This window comes from Alnus glutinosa, chromosome 4 (genome assembly GCF_958979055.1).
Source record: "Alnus glutinosa chromosome 4, dhAlnGlut1.1, whole genome shotgun sequence".
In the NCBI taxonomy this organism is placed as follows: Eukaryota; Viridiplantae; Streptophyta; class Magnoliopsida; order Fagales; family Betulaceae; genus Alnus; species Alnus glutinosa.
In genome coordinates, this window is record NC_084889.1 from 24,154,006 (window position 1) to 24,178,133 (window position 24,128).

The 24,128-nt window shown below is 36.2% G+C and overlaps 1 protein-coding gene across 1 annotated transcript; it reads left to right on the plus strand.

Moving 5' to 3' along the window:
* The first annotated feature begins 8,716 nt into the window (after nucleotides 1-8,716).
* On the plus strand, nucleotides 8,717-16,944 carry LOC133866807 (kinesin-like protein KIN-14C). Its single transcript, XM_062303455.1, has 19 exons — nucleotides 8,717-8,822; nucleotides 8,911-9,068; nucleotides 9,180-9,287; nucleotides 9,774-9,999; nucleotides 11,303-11,430; nucleotides 11,506-11,604; nucleotides 11,751-11,828; nucleotides 11,913-12,005; nucleotides 12,144-12,173; nucleotides 12,300-12,641; nucleotides 12,729-12,810; nucleotides 12,894-12,989; nucleotides 13,069-13,248; nucleotides 13,348-13,454; nucleotides 13,546-13,724; nucleotides 14,000-14,164; nucleotides 14,254-14,507; nucleotides 14,846-15,009; nucleotides 16,409-16,944. Exons 1-19 carry the CDS (start codon nucleotides 8,717-8,719, stop codon nucleotides 16,937-16,939), a joined length of 3,126 nt encoding a protein of 1,041 aa, XP_062159439.1. The 3' UTR covers nucleotides 16,940-16,944.
* Nucleotides 16,945-24,128: the final 7,184 nt, after the last annotated feature.

A 24,128-nucleotide genomic window follows, 5' to 3' on the forward strand; every position in this document is an offset into this window, starting at 1 on the left:
CAGCACCACATTAGCCAGCCACTCGGGATAATCCACCTCTCGAATGAATCCTGCTTTTAGCAACTTATCTACTTCTTCCGCAACAACCGTGTTTCGTTCGGCTGCAAAGGCCCTCCTTCTCTGTTTCACAGGGCGGTAATTTGGGTCCACATTCAGCTTATGGACAATAACCGAGGGATCAATCCCTGGCATATCTTCATGGCTCCAGGCAAATACGTCTTTGTTGCGCCTCAAGAACGCCACCAGGTCTTCCTTCATGGGTTGAGGGAGTTGTGAGCCTATATGAATTTTCTTTCCCGAGTCACCTATCTCGAACTCCTCCAAGGCTTCCACAGGCTCCCCCAATGGTGATTGCTATTTTCCATCCTCCTTAGTTTTCTCCCCCTGACTGTGCTGCCTCGGGACATCTTTCAAGGACAGATTGTAGCACCTCCTAGCTTCCCTCTGGTCTCCCTTCACTTCTCCAACTCCCTCTTCTGTTGGAAACTTCATGTTGAGATGTGGCGTTGAAGTCACAGCTTTGAAGTCGTTGAGAGCCGTCCGTCCTATAATAGCATTGTAGGCCGAGACCTTGTCAACTATCAGGAACTTCACCATAATGACTTTCTGCCTCGGATAAGTCCCAGCTGTCACGGGTAAATCAATAGAACCAAGAGGCAACACCTTTTCTCCAGCAAAACCCTGTAACTGGCAGGAGACTGGAACCAGCTTTTCTTGCGGAACACCCATGTGATCGAAAGCTGATTTAAATAGAATATCAGCCGAGCTCCCAGTGTCAACGAGGATCCGACGGGTCTGATAATTTGCTATGGTCAAGGTGACCACAAGGGCGTCTGTGTGCTGGAGCGAGACTCCAGCATAATCATCATCAGAAAACCCTATGACCAGAGGGTTATATTTCCGAGACTTTGGGGGCTTCTGGACCGAATATACTTCAAAATCATCCAGCTGCCTGGCATACGCCTTCCGAGCCGAGTTGGACTCACCTCCTCCTCCGAATCCCCCCGAGATAGTGTGAATGATAGGGAGATTGCCCTGCTGCGCCCCCCGAGGTCTGCTCCTACTTCTCTCCCTTCTTTCATCCCTCCGAGGTCGAGGTGCCGGCTCTCGGCTTCTTCCTCTTCTTTCTTCTTGTCTCGGTTGATAGTTTCTCCTATCATCCCGATCCTCTTCCCTCCTGGGCCTCGGATAATGGTCTCGCTCCTGTTGATTCCTCTCATTGACGAGGAATCGGACTAGCTTCCCATTCTCGATGAATTTCTTGATCAACTGTCTCAACGATACACACTGCTCGGTTAGATGACCGTGTGAATCATGGAAGGCACAGTACTTGTGAGCCAAGTGCGGAGGTGGATTTCCTGGAATGGGTCTTGGTCTCTGGAAATTCGGATCTTTCTTGAGTTCCATGAGCACCTCGGTGATGGAGGCATTCAATGGTGTCCACTTGTAATCTCCGAAATTTTTCTTTGCCTTCTTATACTCTGCGGGGCCGGCGTCCTGAATGGGCTCAGGATTCTTCTTTTTCTTGGGCTTCTCGGTTGACGGCTGCTGTTGTTGCTGGGAGTTATCGAGAAGGGCTCGGAGCGTTTCTTCCTGATTGATGTACCTGTCCATTTTCACCATTAAGGTATGAAGATCTTTCGGCGGTTTCAACGCCAGTTCTGCCATCAAAGGTCCATCTTTCTTCAAGCCTTGGAAAATTGTTCCGTAGATGAAATCGTCTGGTGCACTCTCTGTGCCTAGCTTTTCCTGGTTGAATCTCCATAGATAGTCTTTTAGAGACTCATTCGGCCCTTGCCGTACAGAGAGTAGGTACCCTCGGGGTTTTCTTCTAGCTCTCCCGGACATGAACTGGGCCAGGAATTTCCTTCCAAGAGAATCGAAACAAGCAATCGACCTCGGTGGGAGATTCCTGAGCCAGTCTCGAGCTTTTCCTGACAATGTGAGGGGAAAAGCTCGGCATGCCACAGCATCTGGTGTCCTGTGCAGGGAGACATGGGATTGGAAATTGTCCAAGTGCTCCACTGGATCTTCACTGCCTGAAAAGACAGGGATATCAGGTACCTTGAATCTTCCAGGTAAATCGCAGTTGGACACTTCTTCGGTGAATATTGACTCCTTGTGCTGGAAGCGGTTGTCAACAAGGGACTCCTTCCCATCACGCTTCTGGTCAATGGTCTTTGACAGTGCATCATATTTTGCACCTAAGTCCTGGACCATCTTCTACAACCTCCTTTCGGATTCTGTAGGCGGAACCGGATTCGCGTGCTCTCCATGGTCCTCGTTCCGCGGCCCCGCTCTCTCTCCTGACCCTTCGGGATTTCCCCCAGGGTTTGTCCCATCGACAGCATCATGGTTGAATGGCGGCAGAGTTTGAGCGACTAGGAGCACAGTATTCTGAGCCAGTAGGTCCTCCACGTTCTTCTGTGTCTGGGCCAACTGTTGACTCAGTTGGTTTATTCTGGCCTCCGGTCCAGCAGATTCTGCTTCTCCACGAGCATCGTCTCGGCTGGTAGGCGGTGCTTCATTTTGGATTGACTTGGAACGTCTTGTAGTCACCATCGCGGATTTGTTTTTCGTAAGAACAATTTATCGTTCCCACAGACGGCGCCAAACTGTTGGTACAGTTTCCGGTATGGTGACGTGTCGCCTGGTGATTCACTAGTGGATCCTGATCTACCACTCCAATCCTGCAAAAATAACAAACAACTCGTCGGGGGTGCCGACTACGCCCACTCCGATGCCTAAGTCAGTTCAAATCAATTTTCCGAAGAATATCTCAATCTCAAGAACTCAGAGAATGCGTGATCTCATACCTGGTGTAGTGGTCTTTATTTATAGGCCGAGCTTGTGGTCTTACCAGACTTGCTCTCTTACTAGAATTCTTGACGTCTAGTTGGATTAGGAGTTTGAATCCTATCTTAGTTAAATCTTATCTTCAGAGAATTTGAATGAGATTGTAGAATCCGCAGTTTGACTGCGCTTGTATCTCTTTAAATTAGATTCCATATAAATAACTACCTTATCCCATTAATCATGGAGTTGCGGTTTTATCCCTGATCTTATGGAATTTTATCCTTATCGTATTCTGGGAATTCTGCAGCATACTTCCAACCAACCTCCGAGGTGATGATATCCGAGATATGTTCGCTCTGCCTTGGAGATCTCGGGATATCGCCGCACCATAACCGGGTTGTGAAAGGTCGAGCCGAGACGATACTGCTCCGACTTGTTGTCAACCCCAAGGCGCTGTTACTTCGAGACACAAATACCCGAGATATGCTCGCTCCGTTCAGACTAGGAGATCTCGGGATGTTTTATATACCGTAGCCTGGACCGTTAAGACCGAGACATCATCATACCTCCGAGACGTCTCTATTCCTCCGAGATGTCCTTATACCTGGACGATCTTTTCTTCGCTAGGCGAAAGTAATGTCAGAGACATAAGCCCGAGACGTCTCTGAATCCACGTGTCTATAGGGTTGATTTTATCCCTAACAATTATCTTATAAAATACGTAAGCACAATAATTAATGTAAATATAAGGAAAACATGGCATAAGAAATTTTCATAAAGAAATAAAGAGATTTTGATGTCATGCAATGAAATTATATTTAGGAGTTAATCATCCCCTTACCTCGATACTGTATCTAAAAGATTCTCTTGTTTGGTAGCTACAGTTATATTAATATATGACTGCTAGCCTAGCTAGGATAGACCAACCGACCCACCTAACTAAAACAACTACTCGGGTCCAAAACTTTAGTATAATGGATCAAATGCATCTCTTAAACATTTTCCTTTTCTTTTCTTGCTCATTCCGGAACTAATCCAAACCATAAATTCTTTAAGAACATTTTCGTGAAAGCAACGCAATTGATTAACTAGTTTAATGAAAATTTGCATAGTTAACATAAACTATAATTTCTATTTTTAATTAAAATTGTTTTCATGGAAAATTGATCATTGTAAGGTCCTACTAACCTACTTCACCTTTCCATGTTTCAAATTATATCCCTAAATTATTCTTACATAAAAATATGTTTCTTAGATCATTGATGACGATTAAGGCAAAGTATTTTGAAAACTATAATTATATGAACACACTACATGTTTTGGCTACGTGTTCTCACTCCTTGGCTGATCCATATATGTTTTAAAACTATATATAGATATCTTAACGTAAATTCTTAGACTTGTAGAATAACTCAAGATTTGTTAGTTACTTTGATAAATGGATTTGGGTATATGTAATATTTGAATCTATCATGCATCTTAAATATAATATAATATGTAAACCCTAAGTTAAATAAAATAAATCTCATGTATACTCATGGTTTGTCAAAAGATAATACTATTTCATGCAGATCGAATATGAAATGATTAAAATCAATAAACAAATGCCTTTAGTTTATGTTATAATATCTTAAACATTGTACCAGAAAACCAAGTGAGTGAAATTAATAGTGGTAACATATAATTAACATTATCCAAATAGAAATATATTGATCTATTGAAGCCATTGAAATATTTTGCTAGGAAAGAGAAAAGGAAAGGTGAAGAAACTTACCGCGTGCAAGAAAATGAGAGGTTGAAATGACTTAGTGATGACCTATATTTTCCTTTGCAACCATGTGGTTTGATATAAATTTGGGTGAATAAGAGAGAGAGAGAGAGAGAGAGAATACAATGAGATTTTCTTGAAGATTAATTGGTTGTGCTAGGTTTTGGTGTTCTTGAAAAAATGATAGAATAAGAGAAAAAGAGAGAGACAGCTATGTGTATTTTGTTAGAAAAATGAGAAGAGAGAAAATAGATGAGAGTTTAAGAAATATAGCTAGTAGAACTGTCTGAATGGTGCTACATGGAGTCAATATCACGCTGCATCTGCGTCATTCTTGTACCATTTGCCATTGAAGAAACAGAAACTTGTAGAACTATCTGAATCTAATACAAATTGTAAAGAACTTGCTACTCTAATACTGTAATTTGTAGAAGCGATGATGTAAATGAATATAATATGGAATATACATATGAATGAAGAGGATTATGGAATAGAATGTAAGAATCGATCGTAATAGGGGATATTTGAGAATCCCAATATGCACATGTAATCACTAAGAAAATATTCAAGTCATTTCATGCATTTTACAAAACTACTAACCATCTATATAAAGCCCTGAGGCTTCTAATTACTTCTAACAAAACAGCGTAGGAATTAAGGCCCATGTACATTTCTTGGTACATCAAAAATGTGCGTTCGGCCCACTTGTGAAATTGCCCTTTAGTCTTCATGAAACACACCGTTTAAACCCCATATATTTTTCACTTCTACAGTTGCTTGCATTACTGCTTCACCAACTGGCTTCCAGCTTTCAAGGCCCTTCAGGCTGTGCCACGTGTATTTCCAAAACCTTCCCAAGAGATAAGCTTCTCACTTTTCTCCTCTTCCTTTCTATTTTTCCTTAGGTCATGCCTCCCTTCTCTGAAACCCTAGCCATCGTCTTAACTCAAACATAACTGTTAGGTTATGTTCCGAGATATATAATAGATAACAAACATATCTTAAAGATCCTTAGAATAAAATATTTATCTAAAATGGTCCCTACGGTTAGCTATTTTATTAGATGCACATATGAATCCACATGACAACCAATTGCCTATTAACACATGACATATATATCAAATGACTTAGCTTGTTGTAAAATTACATATTTACTCCTAAATTAAAAATAAAGAGTTATTTTATTTTATTTTATTTTTTAAAAAGAAAAGAAAAGAAAGAGTAAATAAAATAAAGAAAAGTTTATGTACCCCCCTCTCAAACTACTACTTAATTAACAATGTTCTCACAAACTACAAAAAATTATCAATGTCCCTTCAATGACAAAAATATCATTAATAAAATAAAAAAAAAATTCAAAAAAAAAGAGATAAGACTAAAAATAAAAATAAATGAAAAAACAAGGGGGTGGAAATTTAAAAAAATTTCGTTTACACTTTTTCGTCTTTTTTTTTTTTTTGAATTTATTTGGGTATTTTTTTTTTCTTAATGAAAAAAAAAAATTGGATTATTTTTATCTTTTTTATGTCCTTGGGGGACATTAACAATTTCTTTTTGTTAATTAGGTGGTAGTTTGAAGGTGATATGTGGACTTTTTTCCCACGGCGGAAAAGGTGAGTTGTGAAAGACTCCCGCCAAATTTGGGCTGGATACTTCTTCAAATAATCGACATGCAGTTTTGATTGTACACGTGGATTCTATCATTCTATTTTGAAAATCAACCATTGGATCTGTAAAACTCACACTTGAGTTTGTATTGGTCCTAAATATCAAATGATTAATTTTGAAAAAGAAAATGAGAGAATGATCGATCCAAGTGTATTAAATAATATGTCTCAAATTGAATTAGTGTGTACCCCAATTTTCTCAACATGATCTTTTGTTGCATAGCTGTCAAATAAAAAGAACACTACGGAAACATTCTAGTTGCAGGATTAAATTCCTCATGTCATTCACAAATATTATATTCTCCATAATGTGAAGCAACAAGTATGACCACATTGGCTCGGTTCAGTAAACAATTCCACTACCCTCCTCTTTTTCAATTCTCCCAAAAAAAAGTCAATTGTCAATTTATTTATTTTTTCCACATTTTATATCACATCAATAATTTTTTTATTAGTATTCAAATAAAAAAAAAAAAAAAAAACTCACTACAAACCAAAACTTTTTCACTTTTCCATAAAAAAATTTACTCCTAAAAAATGTTTACCAAACCGAGCCATTATTTTAGGAAGTTGAAAGCCACTAACAGAAACAACATACAGACGTATTTGCCATCATGAACAACTCAAGCATGCACTGGAATGCTCAAAATTGTAACATGAAATGAAGAATAAGTATTTTGAGTGTTAGAATATTAAATGATTAAATTTATTAATTATTACTTATTTAATTTTTTAAGATAAATGATGACTCAATGTTGTATCAGAGTACATGTCCTAAATTCGAACATTCTCTCAATCATTCACCCCTATTTCCGTTAAATATTTCATAAGTGTTTGAAAGATGCAAAAATTGAGTGTGCTTAATTAATGCTTTCTCATGGAAGGGAAACTATGGATGGAAAAAATATGAAACCAATGGTACAAAGATGCAAATTATAATTCAAAAATAAAGTAATTCAATGAGTAAAACTAGGAGGGACAATAGAACTTAATAAATGAGTATCCTCAGATCCGTGTAAAATTTTTACTGGGTTGCATAATGTTACTCTTTACATTGATTTTATATTGACTGATGTAACGTGTACCATAAAAAAAAAATGTTATAGATATCAATAAATAAGTTGTATATCATCTTAGTACCTCTTTCTTAATAAAAAAAAAATGTAATACTTGGCATTTCTCAAAACCCTAATATGTTTCTTTTTAAACGAAGCAACCTTAAACTCCAACAGTGCGTGATTTGTTGGCCCACGAAATATATGGGCCATAGGGAAAAGACCACTTTCCACTTTTCACTGACCACCAAAGGTAGCACAGAAGACGGACCGTCACTTTCGGGTTTGAGACACGTGGCAAAGCGCCCAGCTTTCACGTAGAGAGTGTTGGCTGTTGCACTCCCACTTTCCCGGACCGGTCGTTTCCTCTCACGCAATACCAACGGTACACGGAATACGAATCAAATCCAAAAGAACCGAAAAAAGATTTCGAAAAAATAAAAGAAAACAGAATCTGCCTCTCCCCCATCTCTGACGTGACACAGTTATAATTCAAACAACCTTAACATCAACGTCCATAGCTAATAGCTTCGGCTGTCCTTTGTTCCCTCAGGTCGGTTGTCGTTGCATTTTTTTTTCCCTTTCACATTCTTGGAACAATCTGCATCTTCTTAACGCATGCATTCTTGATTGATCATGAAAGTTTGCCAACAGGGTATGTGAAAATCGAGAATGCTAATTTGTTGTTGCAATCTTGATTTGGGTTCATGCCATTTTGGCATTTGAAATGTCTGGTTTGTTGTCCAATTCCAAGCTTCTGTAGTTTTTCCTGCTTCTAATCTTGTTCAAGTGTTTTCTTGGTTCCTCCTTCATTATCCTTTTACAACACACACATAGATTATGTTAGAATCTCAATGGTCCAAGTTCGATTCTTGTTTCCGTCATTAACCGAGTGCAGCTTTAACAACAAATCGTGCTTTTAATAACTTTCTTTTTGGATCTTTTTACTGGAGCTTCTAAAGTTGTTTGCATCTTTCAAAGACTTGGGATTTGATATGCCATAGTTTGCATTGCATGCAGTTTCTCTGAATGTTCAGTCTTAGTCATCCAAGACATAAATACATTCTAACGAATGCATGCATTTATGTTCACACACGTGTATGAGAGTGTGTTTTGAAAGGATGATGATCATCAATTTCAGAGATACCTTCGCAATGGAGGAAAATGTGTACTTAAATTTCAATGAACTTACCAATTACCATATCTGTTCAACGGCAGTTAATGGCAGCATATTGGTTCATTATTGTAGATTTACTGCATCTTGTAGCATGATCCAGACTGTCAAAAACATGATTCCTACTTTCTTTCTTTTTTTATTTTTGTTTTCACGTTTCAGGACTGCTTTAGTAGTGAAGCATTGGAAATTCAGTTTTGCCATGTTTTTTCATAATTGAGATCTGACTCTAGATGCCCCTGTCAAGCATTTGATAATGAATTCCACATTGGATCTCTCCACAAAAGAACATGAAGGGTTTAACAGCTCAAAGGTAGCTGATGTTTCAGGACGAGCAGTAAATAATAATGGAGAGGGCGAAGGTAAAGAAAGCTAATTCCTCCCTCTTTGCTTTTCTTTGCATTTCTTGATTTGTGAACTAATTTTTTCCTTTTGATTTCTTTTTGGCAGCCAAGCAGCGAGCAATGTTATTGGAGTGGTTGAATAATACTCTCCCTGATTTAAGCTTGCCACTCAATGCTTCAGATGAAGTCTTGAGAATGTGCTTGAATGATGGTACTGTTTTGTGTCGGATACTGAATAGGCTGAGACCTGGTTCTGTGAAAGAGGTTGTTGAATGTATTTTTTTTCTTCTTTTTTTTTTCTGTTTTACCAAGTTATGCTATAAAATGGAAATTGGATGTTAAATTCCAGTCTCTAACATTTTTTTTCCATTCCAGGAAGGTGATTTCAATCATTCTTCAGTATGTACAGAAAATATTAAAAGGTTTCTGGCAGTGATGGATGACTTGGGGATCCCTAGATTCGAGATGTCAGACTTGGAGAAGGTATTCATCTATTACATGCATAGAGACGTATGATTGCTTTGCTTTGTGATACACACACATCACAGTTTTAGGTCAGGGATTTGAGCAAATCCTAAACTACATGTTCAAATAAATATGAGTGACATATATATATATAGCCTGGGATAATTTAACCACGGTTATATAACAGCCATACAATTTGAATGATGTGGTAGTGAAAATTAGTTATTGAATTTTTATTTTTATTTTTTTTACAAGTACTGATCCAAGAGCTAATTTTTACTACTACATCATTAAGTTTTATGACATTCTTATAAGAATCTACTAAATAACTTTACTCCGATCTTAATCATATGTACTATTGCTGCTTATAGGTATTTCTAAAGTTATTTATACGGAAATTTTAGTCTTTAACCACTTGTTGGTAATTGCTTGCAGATCTTAATTACCTGTTCTTCTAGTCTCTCTCTCTCTCTCTTTCACATTTGAGAGTTTTGTATTATGCAGGGATCTATGAGTACTGTTATTGATTGCCTTTTAGCACTTAGAGCACGATTCATGCCAAATGCTGTTGGAGATAATTTTTCTCTCGCTAGTCTGAAGACTAAATCTAGAAGCCCTCTTGGAGATGCATCTTCCCGTGGACAGCTTTCTCCATTATATGGAGATGAAAGGTGGAAGGTTGCGTCGGACTCTAAATTTCAACGTGTTTTGCGTACTCCTATCATGTCAGGTATAGTTGTTGCTCTCGCACTCTTTCTGTGTGCGCGCACGCGTGTGCATGTGTTGGTGTACATGTGTTTCAAGATTGCTCTAGCCCCCTTCAAAATTTGATGTAGCGAGAAGCGATAAACGTGAAAGAGAAACTATGTTCTCAATGCACAAAATCAACGCATACGTTGAGAGAGAAAATTGATAATATTATTGATGGTAAAAATTGAACTGTTTATTCCATTACAATTGTTCCTAATTTATAATGAAACCGTAAAACTACAAAAGGATAAAATACTTTAGGAATGGAAATAAAACAAAAGAAACAAACTATGGAAATACTTGGTTACTACATAAGCCGAAATATGAAAAGATCTTAAAGCTACTAAAGGGTAAAATCTTCTAAGAAATTAAATAAACAAAGAAGGGAAAATATAATAACTAAGGTAATTCTTGACGACAAAGTAAATCCAAATATGAGAATCTTCTAGAAGAGAATCAAGAAATTCAGGAAAAGTTATTATGCAAAATATCTTCTAAATCACAATCAGTTAATAGTCTGTTCTTTCCTTCTTGGAAGACTTCTGGTAGTTGACCATTTCTTTTCTTGTTTAAATTTTCTTGATTTGGTATGTTAATATGATATCTGTTATGAATGTAAGAGAATCAATATCGTCTTCACATCATTAACCAATTAATTAATTCCTTTCGGTACTAAAAGTCATGCTGGTAATTTTCCATTCACCTTGAGCACGACGTCCTGACCTCCAGGCAGCCTGTCCTTGGAGTCGATGGCTCGGCAGTACTAAAAGTCTTGCCAGTAATTTTCCACTCATGCATGTCGGTCGTTTCTCACTTTTCATTGACTCGGCCGATAGCCTTTTCCTTTTGTATTTCCACCACCGGATATTAGCTGTTCTCATGTCCACTTTTTGATGCCGACGATACAGAATATCCTGCTTAAAGTAGTTTACTCGTCAGAACCTATTGTTTGGTTTCGACATTAAGACCTTTTTGTCTTGACTTATATACTAATAATCTGTTAGTAAAGCTCTTTGTTCGAAGGTAAGATTGTTCCTTAATTAGCCCGTTCGTTAGCAATCCTGGCAGTAAGACGGGTCCCCTCGGTAATAAGAGCCCCCTCAAGAACAAGATGGAATTCTTGTCCTCCATCAAAATTGTATGCTGCAGCTAGTAGAAAGTGAATATTAATAACTCTAAAGCTGATTTTGATTGCTGTATAACTATTTGCTTGTTACAGGTTGAACAATTTTACATTCATTTTTTGTTATTCAAAGTAGTTCATGTTTTTTCCTCTTGCACAGAGCCATCAGCTGCATTAAACCATCATGGTGGACTTAAGTTCCATGAAGTGTTTCAACTCAAACAAGGACGATATGCAGACCTTCCTGCTGCAAAAATTTCAGAGATGATGAAGCCAAACAGTCTAGATGTAAGTTATTGAAATCTTTTACTTGTCAACAATTCTTGATATTTGGTCAGGTCTCAAATTTCTTTTCATGATCAGTATCTCTCGCTGCAGAATGCCCCAACTCAGTCACTTTTAAGTGTTGTGAATGGAATTCTGGATGAAAGCGTTGAAAGAAAGAATGCTGAAATTCCTGATGTATGTCAATGTCCTCATATATGTGTTTAATTATTGGTAATACATGTATGCATATATGTATGTACATAAGCACGTTCTTGTATGTACATGCATATTATGCATACATAGTTCTAGAACTATGCTCTGACACTACCTTTTTTGCTCAGCGGGTGGCATGTCTGTTGAGAAAAGTTGTGCTGGAGATTGAGCGACGCATATCAACTCAAGCAGACCACTTAAGAACTGTAACATGTCTTATGGATTTTGTTACATCTAATGGTTTTCTCTTTGCTACCCCGTGTTAATTCCTAGTGTTTTTGTGCCTACAGCAAAACAACCTTTTTAAGGCCCGTGAAGAGAAATACCAGTCAAGGATAAGAGTACTTGAAACCCTTGCTTCAGGGACTAGTGAAGAGAACCAGGTATAGCGAATAATATAAGTCAACAGGTTGAAATTGGACGGACATGTATTTGTATTACTGTTGTGTGTGTGTGTGGGCGTCTTTATTTGTATTTGGGACTAATATTTTCCTTTACTAAATTAGAGCTGTTCGTTACAGATTGTTATGGACCACCTTCAGCATATAAAGGTACATTTCCGATTGAGCTGCTTGTATCCTTTGATGTTCTAATATCTAACTTGCCATTGACACTTTTATAATTGCGAAAAGATGTAGACAACAACAATTGTTTCATAAAGAATTTTTTTTTGGCAGATGGAGAGGACCAAAATGGAAGAAAGGAAGAAATTTGAGGAGGAGGATTTGGTTAAATTGATGAAACAGAAGGAGCAAAACAATCTTGAAATTTCAGAAATGAAGCAAGAGCTGGAAATAACTAAAAAGACGTGTGAACTTCGATGCTTGCAAATAGAATCAGAAGCCAAGGGTGCTAAAACAGAGCTCGAGGAGAGGTCAAAAGAACTTGAGCAACTCTTAGAAGACTCCAAAAACAAGGTGAAACAGCTTGAGTCATTTTCTGAATCAAAATATGAGAGTTGGAATCAGAAAGGGCACATCAGCCAGAGCCTTATGAAGTTTCAGTTTGGTGCACTGCGGGTATGCTTTTAGATGATAAACTGTTTCAGCTTTGAGTGTACTGATGTTTTAACATCAGACCCTTCTCTAACTTCATGAAAGATACAGGAATTGAGGTTTGCTTCTGCATCCATTAAACAAGAAATTCTGAAAGCACAAAATAGCTATTCGGAGGAATTTAATCAATTAGGTGGGGATAGCTATTAGAAAGTGAAGTGTATGTATGCTGTTTGTGAATAGCAGATTCTCATAAGTTAACTTTGCTTTGCTTAGGAGTGAAGCTTAAAGTATTATCAGATGCAGCTGAAAACTATAATGCAGTTCTTGCTGAAAACCGGAAGATGTTTAACGAGCTTCAGGATTTAAAAGGTGCCACTATTTATCCTGGCTCTATTACCTTGGATTTGAGTATATTTTTTTGGCATCAAATCTGAATTTTCTTGTACAGGAAACATTAGGGTGTACTGTCGGATAAGGCCTTTTCTTCCTGGACAGAAAGAAAAGCGGACAATCATAGAATATATTGGGGAAAATGGAGAGTTGGTTGTTGCTAATCCCTCAAAGCCAGGGAAAGAAGGCCATCGTTTATTTAAGTTTAATAAGGTCTTTGCTCCTGCTGCAAATCAAGGTTTTTATCACTCCCTATAACATTCTATTTCCTTTGTATGCATATTTGTTTTATGGTGATAATTGCATTGTCTAACTCATCTGTTTCAAATGATGGCAGCGGAGGTATTTTCTGACGTCCAACCCTTGATTCGGTCTGTACTTGATGGATATAATGTATGTATATTTGCTTATGGTCAAACTGGTTCAGGAAAAACTTACACAATGGTATGAACTCCCTCTATCTTATACTTTTCATGATTTATTTGATCCTAATTTCCAACAAACCTAATGCAAATAAAGGCGCCTTTCTTCACAGTCTGGTCCCGATGCAGCAGCTATAGAGAATTGGGGGGTCAACTATCGAGCTTTAAATGACCTTTTCAATATATCTCGAAGTAGAAGAAGCTTCATTATGTATGAAATAGATGTTCAAATGGTTGAAATATATAATGAACAAGTGCGCGATTTACTATCAAACGATGCTTCTCAAAAGAAATATCCTTTTCTTATTGACAAAATGTGCTTCAAATATATGCAGACAAAAGTTTTGGTTCTACTGATGATTTACTTCTCTAATCTTCGATAATATGATTTGGTCGTTTCATTTTAGAGTTTTGAGGTTTATTCATCCTTCAAAGTAACTTGTTTTCATTTGCATTTATGTTTTCCTTGCATATACTTCCTCTTTTAATGCGTTGTTTCATTTATATGAAAAGCATAATGGTCATAATTTTGGTATGGCAATCATTTGTTTCCCTTGATTTGCGCACACTTGGGATTTTGAATCACTCTCAACCCAATGGGTTAGCTGTACCTGATGCTACCATGAGACCTGTTGAATCAACCTCAGATGTAATGGAATTAATGGACATGGGATTAAGGAACAGAACTGTTGGTGCCACTGCCTTGAACGAAAGAAGTAGCCGCTCTCACAGGTTCATATATTTCATCTTTTACATATCTTTATCTCTGTATTGTTATTTCTCTACTGTGCCCTGATTATTAGGGAGATGTATTTGTACAGTATTGTTACTATTCATGTTCGTGGGAGGGACTTGAAGACTGCTGCTGCCTTGCATGGTGATCTTCATTTGGTAGATCTTGCAGGAAGTGAAAGGGTAGATCGTTCTGAGGTAACTGGAGACAGACTCAGAGAAGCACAACACATAAACAAATCGCTATCTGCCCTTGGAGATGTCATTTTTGCTCTTGCTCAAAAGAGCAGTCATGTTCCTTACCGAAATAGCAAGCTTACTCAAGTCCTACAAAGCTCTCTAGGTATTTCTTTGTTGAGAAATATTATTTAGTAGACTCTTATACGACTGCTATAAAACTGGGATGATGTGGCATTAAAACTCAACTTTTGAATTGGCAAGGGCTTATATAAAGAATGAGTCGATAGATGATTTTTACTGCCTCGTCATTCCAATCGTATGACAGTCTTATAGCAGTCTACTAAATAATATTTTACTCTTTGTTACTTATCTTCTTTTATTCACAAGTTGCCTACAATTTCTTGATAGTTTCTATAAGATGTTAAATTTTGTCTCCATCATCATCCACTAATAGGTATGTTAGAGATAATCTGAAACATATATTTTTGCTTAATATCACAGGTGGTCAAGCAAAGACCCTTATGTTTGTGCAGCTTAATCCTGATGTGAGTTCATACAATGAAAGTCTAAGTACTTTGAAGTTTGCTGAGAGGGCTTCTGGAGTTGAGCTAGGTGCCGCAAGGAGCAGCAAAGAGGGTAAAGATGTCAGAGAATTGATGGAGCAGGTGCTTATCCACCTATTTATTTGCTTAAATCCTTTAGCACGACCCTTTTCCTTGAGATTTGCTTTCGGATATCAAAGTTCTATTGCTAATAGGAACTCATAATTTTGAGAACAAAATGGAGGTCACTGAACAAGAAATGAAAATCAACTAAATTAGAAATAAATTAATCTCTTAAGATGGGATGACAATGCATGTTGATTAATAAGGCCCTACTGCATTTTTTCTAGTTGTTGTGCAATAGACTACAATTACGGTAAATAACACAAAACAATCATACACAAGAATACTAGAATTTACGTGGTTTCATCAATGTAAGGTATGTCCGTAAGTGGAAGCGATCATGAAAAATTCATTAACCAAAGATTGAGTACAAAAATAGTGAAGAGAAAACCACTCAAAACCTAAAACCCCAATACACCCAAGTTTTACTCTCACACAAAAACTTTTCTTTTGCTGGAACAAGCAGCAGCTGTGTACATGTCAAAGTACTTAGACCAAAGCCAATTTGAAAAAGGAAAACTAGAGGAGCCCTCTGACTTGATGTACTTCAAGTCACATACACACTAGTAAATGCCCCAAGGAGTAAACTAACTTTGTGAAGCTTATGTATACAATTAGGGAACATAAGCCCATTTCATATCATATTATGCAGTATTTTGATTGCTTTATAGCACATATGCATGGGAGGTTTTGAAATTCTCTGCACTAATTTCTAACAAAATAGCTTATTGTGCATTCCTTGAAAATTGTTAACATATCAAGTCAGGCCATTGGTGTCTTCCTCAATTTTTAGTTTTAAGTGTTGAAAGATATGAGACCATTCAGTATCACCATTTGCACAAATGTTGCACACTTAAGTAAAGTAAATTGGATAAGATAATAGTTTATATCATAGGCATCAAATTTCAATCTTGTGTTGGTCTGTCATGCTAAATAACGGTTAGAAATTGAAATTGAAATTGATTTCTATTGTGAAAAAACGATCTTTAATTTATTCTCTGCAAAAGTATGATTTGTTCCTTGGATCCATAAGACTTAAAGCCAAAATACAGTACAGAAACTATGCAACTCCTTGGGTCCAAAACGGGAGATACTGAGAATTACATGATTTATTTAATTCATTTTGAAGCCATTCATATTTAGAGTGAAGTTATAGAAGGGCACCTCAACAATGCTTCACTAGACCTTGGCCAATATTGTGCACTATTTATGTGCATACAAACAATTGTTCAGCCAAGAGATGAGGAAAAAAAGGTGCAATTGCATGTATTTTGGGAGATCATATTCTTACTTAAAAGTTCTAGTTAAACATCAGATATATGCTGAAAAAAAAAAAAAAATTATATTATGCATAAAGCAGCTTCAAGTTATTTGCTTTTAAGTATCTGCTGACCTTCAGGTGGCTTCTCTCAAAGACACCATTGCAAAGAAGGATGAGGAGATTGAGCGGTTGCAATTACTTAAAGATTTCAAAAATGTGTATCCTGGTGTCAATGGTGAGAAGCGTGGGACAGTCTCTTTGAGGTACGGATCTTCCCCCCCAAGCAAAGAATCTGTAGGTGGGATTCCTCAGCGAAGCCAAAAACCATCAGGTGGGACAGGGTTAGGACTTCCTGAGAAAGTAGCTTCCTCTGATCATGAAAATTGTTCAGAGCACAGTGATAAGCATTCTGAAGCTGATTCCCAGCATTCCATGGATGACCTTAAATACCAAAAAGAATTTCTCCGGCAATCAGAGGTTGCTGGAGAGGACATAGGTCAGAATATTCCTGCAGAGGCTGAGAGCTTAGGATTTGGGGATACAGATTATGAGGAGAGATTGAGTGTCATATCTGATGGTGGTCTTTCTGTGGGAACAGAAACTGATGGATCTGCAGAAAATGCTATTTTCTCTGAGGGCTCAAAGCCTCTAGATTATCTGGACAAGTGAGTATTACTTATCTTTTTAAAGCTTTTAGTGCTGCCCTTCAAATTTGCAGATATGAAAAATATTGGTCTGTCTTTGGCCTTAATAGACACTGATGATACAAAGTCTCCACAATATGGCTAATATGTCAGATTAGTTTTTTCATTTGAAGGTCATTTCATATACACTCTGGTAATGCTACTTAGTTGACTGCTATACGACTGCCATATAATTGAGACGACATGACAATGAAAGTCAATGCTATGCTTTTTTTCAAAACTTCACAACTCTCTTCCCTCTTTCTTAATATAACATTCTGATGGGCTTGTGAAGTTGTTGTAGGAATGAAACTACTCTTGATGCACATAAATTGCCTTATTAATCATATTCATTCGTTATGTTTATATTTTATTTATTAGATTATTTCTCATTTGTATCCCCTCCATTTACCTCATTTTCCTATAAATAGGGATTGTTTGTATTGTAAACAAATAAAGTGAATAAGAGTACAATATAACTCTTAGGGCATTTTCCAATAATGGACGTAATGCGGAACCACCCTAAATTATTCTGTGCTCTTTTTCTCTCTGCTTCTGCTATTTTCTCTCGTTTTACATGTATTTAACGTTTGTTTCACTGGTCACTCATTTACTCACACTCAGGCATACACAAGCTAATGATTAATACACAACTAATTAAGCCTTATTAGCTTCAACATAGTCTAATGAATTAATGTCAACTTTGTATGTTTTTGGGATCCTATTTCTTCTATTTTATGCAGGCCAAAACTAGTATCCAAAGCTCATCGTGCCACACAAAAACCAGGGGGAATTGTGACAAAGGACTCCATGAAGGTGCCATCAAGTACGTAAATTTAGAGTCTTGTAATCATTTTCCTTGGCGTAGCAACTAACCCTCTCACAATTTTTTGCTCCTTTCAGATCTTAAAAGAGGTAGCAGTTCTCCAAGACCATGGGTGTAGACTGTGGACTAGGAACCATTTCATAGTCGGAATTCAAATTTGATCCATCAAATTTACCACGTCTTTTAAAAAGTTTTCAGTAAATACACAAACTTTAAATTCTAACCATAAAATGAATACTAGCAATTTTATTTGAAATGGAGATGATTTTTGTCCGTACACTGTAAAGTAGAAGGCAGTCATTATATTCTTTTTCCTTTTTTTTTTTTCAAAAATTAAAATTTTTAATGTCCACGCACATACATATAAACTTTGGTTTGTACATTCCGTTCAGTGGTTTTGCACTGCTATGTAATTTTTGTAATTATCACAGTTCTGAGGCCTCTAATTCCATTCCTAGTTTTTTTTTTTTTTCCTTCATTTTGGGGGCCGCTTTGCATATTGAAAAGTAACGAATTTCGAGTTTGGTTTACGTTTATATATATATGAATGTTTATCATAAGGGAGAAGCAAGAATAAAAAATATATTAAGATCGGAGATTAAATTAGTATTCATTTTATACTAACAAAAAATAAACAAAATAATTGTTTTTTACTATATTTCAAATTTCAACTCAAGCACCTATCAAAATAGAACCCGACATTTTGGCATATGTCGTGCCGCTTCAACTTCTAGGTAGACTATGTTGCTTATGGAGGCCTACTGCTCAGGCCTAATTTTTTTAATAACAGATTTGAGTTGTTTTTCATGATAGATTTAATTGTTTAAAGTTTGGGTATAAAATGATTTTTATTATAATAGGGTCATGGGCCAGGCCTTTTTTTTTAAAAGAGGGGGGAAGGCCATGGCCATGGCCAATAAATACCGCTAGAATATATTATATGATTTGATATTATTGTAATTGATTAATAAATTTTTGAAATATATTCAAATCTGATTTGATTTGATCTTTCATATAATGTTATATTCTCTTCACCTCCCTACGAATATGAACCTTGTATATTGTAAATTTGTCAATTAAATAAGAGCAAAATGTAGCCCTTAGGGCTTTAGGATGCGTTTAAAATTACAATTTCGTAGATAAAAATTACGATTTTAAACCAAATCACAGAAAATAAATTGTTTGGGATTGCATTTTTAAAAAATTGCGATTTAAAAATACATCGTTTTCAAATCGCACATTTTAAAATCACTATTTTTAAATTACACTTTTTAAAATCTCAAACCCAAACGAACCCTTAATCTGTGAATGTAGGCCATAAACCAAACCGCGTAAAATCTTCTGTGTCTATTTTATTCTTCCGTTGTTTTCCTTTAATTTCCATATGCTTATGTTTTTTTTTTCTTGATATCATAGCGTTAGGCTAACACAATTTTTCGATCCTGAACTTACGCTTTTGCCCCTCTGTTGCTCAAAAATTGTATCGTTTCTGCTAGTTGAAATTGTCACTAGCTTCGACAGATTGCCACACGAGTCGTGAATTGCACTCATCCCTTGTCTTCTGCTCGAGAGAGCAATGAATAATAATCATTGACGCCTGCCAAGCAGAAACGGGAGGCCTTCTGGTTCGTAACCTTCGCCATGATTGTAGGCGGGGGCCGAGTGGATCTTCGTAGGCAGAAGGATATTTACTTTGCCAAAGATTACTATATTGGTTGAGACATAGCGTGCATTGGCATCGCAATTTTGAAAGAAATAAAAAATGTAATTTTAAATTAAATTACAGAAAATAAATTGTTTGTGATTGTATTTTTAAAAAATTGCGATTTCAAATTACAAAAAAAAAATAAAATAAAATTGCATTTTCAAATCGCAGGCAATGAGGTATTTTTTTAAGGATATAAATTTCCTACAAACTGGTTTGTGTGAAATTTTCTACAATCCACATATAAAAAAGATATGTGTTCTTTAAACATGTGAGAAACACACGTTATTTTATTAATGTTATTAAAAAAGCATGTAAGAAGTACATGCTATTTAAAATTTCTGTCATTTTTTAAAATACACAATTTTAAATGATAAATTGCAATTTCAAATGCCAAATTACGATTTTGCCAAACGTTTAACTGCGTTTTCAAAAATCACGTTTTCAAATAGCACATTTTAAAATCGCTATTTTTAAATTTCACTTTTTGAAATTCTAAACCCAAACAGACTGTACGGCTAAATGATCAAATCCTTCTTTTTATTTTAATTTCACTTAAAGGTTTCGTATTTTGTTATTATTAGTTTTTTAATTCTGATTATTGTTGATGTACGAGAGAGAGAGAGAGAGAGAGAGAGAGAGATGGTTGGGAAAACAACGTGAGAAAAAAAATAAAAAATAAAATAAAATTCCTCCAAAGGTATTTGTTTGGCCCATGTGGCCATTTTTCAGCCTAGTTATTTAGTCTATTGTTAGTCCTATTGTTGACTTAGACTCATTTTTTACCCTTTGATGACTCAATTTTTTTTTGGGCCTTTGTGGTATGTTTAAAGAACTATGCTCATTTAAGGCTCATAGTTAGTCTCATTTTAGCCCTTTGTCGACTCTCATTTTGGCCATAATTAGCTAACTTGGCTCTATTTTTGATTCATTGTTTGGCCCAAGTTTTACGGCCTATAGTTGTTAAAGGCCTATTTTCGGTCATCATCACCGCTATCAACTCCTGTCATTGCCACCGGCCATCACCAACTCCAGCGAGTTTTCAAACCCTATCTCCAACCTCCACTGTGACCACTATCGTCTTAAAAAACAAAAATAAATAAATAAAAATAAAGTCATTCTTTTAGAATCTTTCACCTTGAGTTTGAGAGGATTTGATGTTATTGTAATTAATTGTAATAAAATCAAATTGGATTTTGAATATATTTAAATCTCATTTGATTTTATATTTCCTACCATTTTCTATTCTTTCCACCTTTCTACAAATAGGGACCTTATGCATTGTAAATTTGTCAATTGAATAAGAGCAAAATATAGCCCTTTAGGCTTTAATCTCTAGATATAGATCATAGACCGAACTATGTAAAATCTTTTGTGTTTATTTTATTATTACGGTGTTTTCCTTTAATTTTCACCTGCTTTTGTTTTCTTTCAAATACCAACCATCCCCTCCCTCCACCTTTGTGCATGTTTATCTCAATATCCAATCATTTTCATGGTAGCGTAATATGTTAATGGATTTGGGTGAGGTGGTGTAAAAAACATTACAGGAGATCTCTTGTAGTTTTTTCAACGATCCAGATTTAATTTCAAGCTTTTCATAAAGAGAGAGAGAGAGAGAGAGAGAGAGAAATTAAACCTGAACTCTTCTGTAATTTTTTTTACCGCACCATTTATGGTCATGCTAATTGGTCATCCTCGTCTCCATACCACATGTTTTATGTTTATGCATTGGTTTTATTTACAAAATTAATTTGTTGTTAGTAAATATGGTTGACGGAAATAAATTAGGTAAGGTTATGGACATCTTTTCCACATAGGTAGTCTTCAGAGAAGTGCCAAACAATCTCCACGTCCTCCATTGGTGTTATCAATTTTGCAATGTCATCACAAAATTATCTAAAATACCTAATATATTAAATGCCAACCGTTGGATTGAAATCTAGAAAATTAAGCTAATGAGAAAATGGTTTATGCTTATTAAAGAATGATGGATTAGAAAATGACTCTAGCTTGGCAATTGGAAGGGTGTTTTTTCATTTTCAACCAATGCTGGGTAGGAAGTTGGAAACGGGTCTTCGAAACCTTAAAATCTAGAGCCGAGCCGATCTTAATATATTAAAAAAAAAAATTGGACATAAAAAGTAGTCGTTTTATAACCCCTTACATATAATCCAAATTTTTCAGGAATCCTAACACCCTAGTCATTTTATCGTTAGGTTCTTCTGGGCGGATATCGGTCAAATCAATGGCCATATGGGGTTTTTCGCCTACCGTCCCGACAAAGTCAATAAAGTTAGTAATTTCACTAATTTAATTTTGACTTCCATTATCTCGACCGTCGTCATCACTGTTGAGCTTGTAGGAGGTAGAAGTTGGGCCATTTTTTTGGGCCAATTTTTTTAACAAAGACTCATACTTCCACAATTTGTTTTGGGCCAATTTGTTGACCGTTCACTTTTCCTTGAAAGATGAATCTTTTTGTGAATGTGTCTATCTATTGTGGTTTTGCAACTGACATGGTTTACGTAAGTTCAATTTGGTATTGATCAATTATGATAGATTCAATTCCTGTTTAGCAATAAAGAATTGAGACAACATTTCTGGCATGTAAATGGGTAGGTTTACAAAGGAAAGAAATGTCAAATAGTCTACTTAACGACTAGAATTAAAGTAATATATACAAGTACAAATACCTTAGTATGGACCAAAAAAAATGTAATGAAAATTAAGCTTCTTAAAGGCAAAACTTTGTTATTCACTCAATTGAAAATGAGACCACATGAAATAATTGATGAGCAACAACAAAGTATATATCAAAACACAAACACATTCTAAATAGTAATTAAACATAACTTTATTGTTCATACTTCACAAGCTACTTCACTGTTCATATTTCCCTAAACTAAAAACAAAGAGCAAACTAAAAGTTCACAAACCAAATTAGAAATTACACAAGAAAACTAAAACGGACTAAATAGTAAATAGTTAATAATTTTACACAACGAAAATTATAAGGAAAAAAAAAAAGAAAAAGAAAAAAGAAGCACAAAAGAAATCCACAACAACATAATACATTAGAACCTTGTCTTGATGCAGGCCTAAGAGGCCTATGATCATGTGGCCTTAGGTCATTGTGAGGCGAATGCGGAGGTTGTTTAGATTCTTCAGAATTGTGAATTTCATCAACCCATAAGAAACTACCAACATGATTATGCATTGAACATGTAAAGTGAAGCATTAGAGACAATGATACTTCAAAGATTTAAGATTTTTTGTGATTGAAATGAAAAAGAACATGTGGAAAGATGATACTTGGTCACACAAACAAGGATAAAAGACCTGTTCATAATTCTTGTTAGTCCTTGCCACGTAGATTTGCATACGGCCAGCTCCACACATGCATAATGGGGATTGTTCCACCTACTACCATTTGTTTCAATGTAATAATACTAATAACAATTGAAACAATAATCTAAATTTAAACAACCATCAATCCACTTAGTCACTTATAACCAATAAGTTATAAAAGTTACAAATCTTAAGTAGTTAAACAAGTAAACAACACACTAAGGACTACAAAAAAATAGTCTCAAAAAAATAATTAGCTCGTAAAAGGGCAACATAGTTACACAAACAAAGCAACTAAATCAAAATTTCGAAGCAAACAACCATTCAATAAGCCACCACCTGTTGAGAATAAGGTTGTATATTGAATAACACGATACTGCACGTGAGAGGCCTATATATATTGGTTAGTAATACAGATATACACACCAATAACCCATGTGGGACAAGGTACATTCGTACACATAATATAATCTAACAGCCCCCCTCAAGCTCAAGGTGGAGTGCGAGAGACCATCTTGAGGTTGGACACCCTAGAAGATGAAACTTTGTGAAGAGGTCCACAAGTTGATCAAGAGATGTAACAGAATGAAACTATAGAGAGCCCTGAAAGAGAAGATGACGGACAAAGTGACAATCAATCTCAATATGTTTGGTCCATTAATGAAAAGCATCATTGTAGGCAATCTGAATAGCACTTTTGTTATCACATTAGTCAGGAATAGCTGGGGGGAGAGAGACACCCATATCTTGTAGAAGCCATCGCAACCAAAAGAGCTCCGAGGTGGTGTCATCTAAAGCACGATATTTTGCCTCGGTGCTAAATCAAGCAACAACAGATTGTTTCTTACTTAGCCAAGAAATTAGAAAGGTGCCAAGTAGGAAACAATAGCCAGTGGTGGAGTGACAGTTTGTAGGATCACTGGCCTAATCCGCATCAATATAAGCATGCAACTGAAGAGGGGTCTGAGAGGAGAAGTGGAGCCCATAAAATAATGTCTCCTTGAGATAGTGAAGGATGTGAAGGATGGCAGAAAAGTGAATGGAGTGGAGAGCAATCATGAATTGACTCACCTAATGGACAGCATATGAGATATCAGGCCTAGTAACAGTAAGATAGACAATGATGACAACCAAATGCCAATATAGAGTGAAATCACGAAGATGCTTGCCATCATGGAGATTAAGACGAACATTGAGCTTAGTCGGCGTGTCGACAATCTTACAGTCTGTAAGATTGGCCCGTGAAAGAAGATTAAAGATATACTTGGCTGTGTCAAATGGTAACCATCAGAA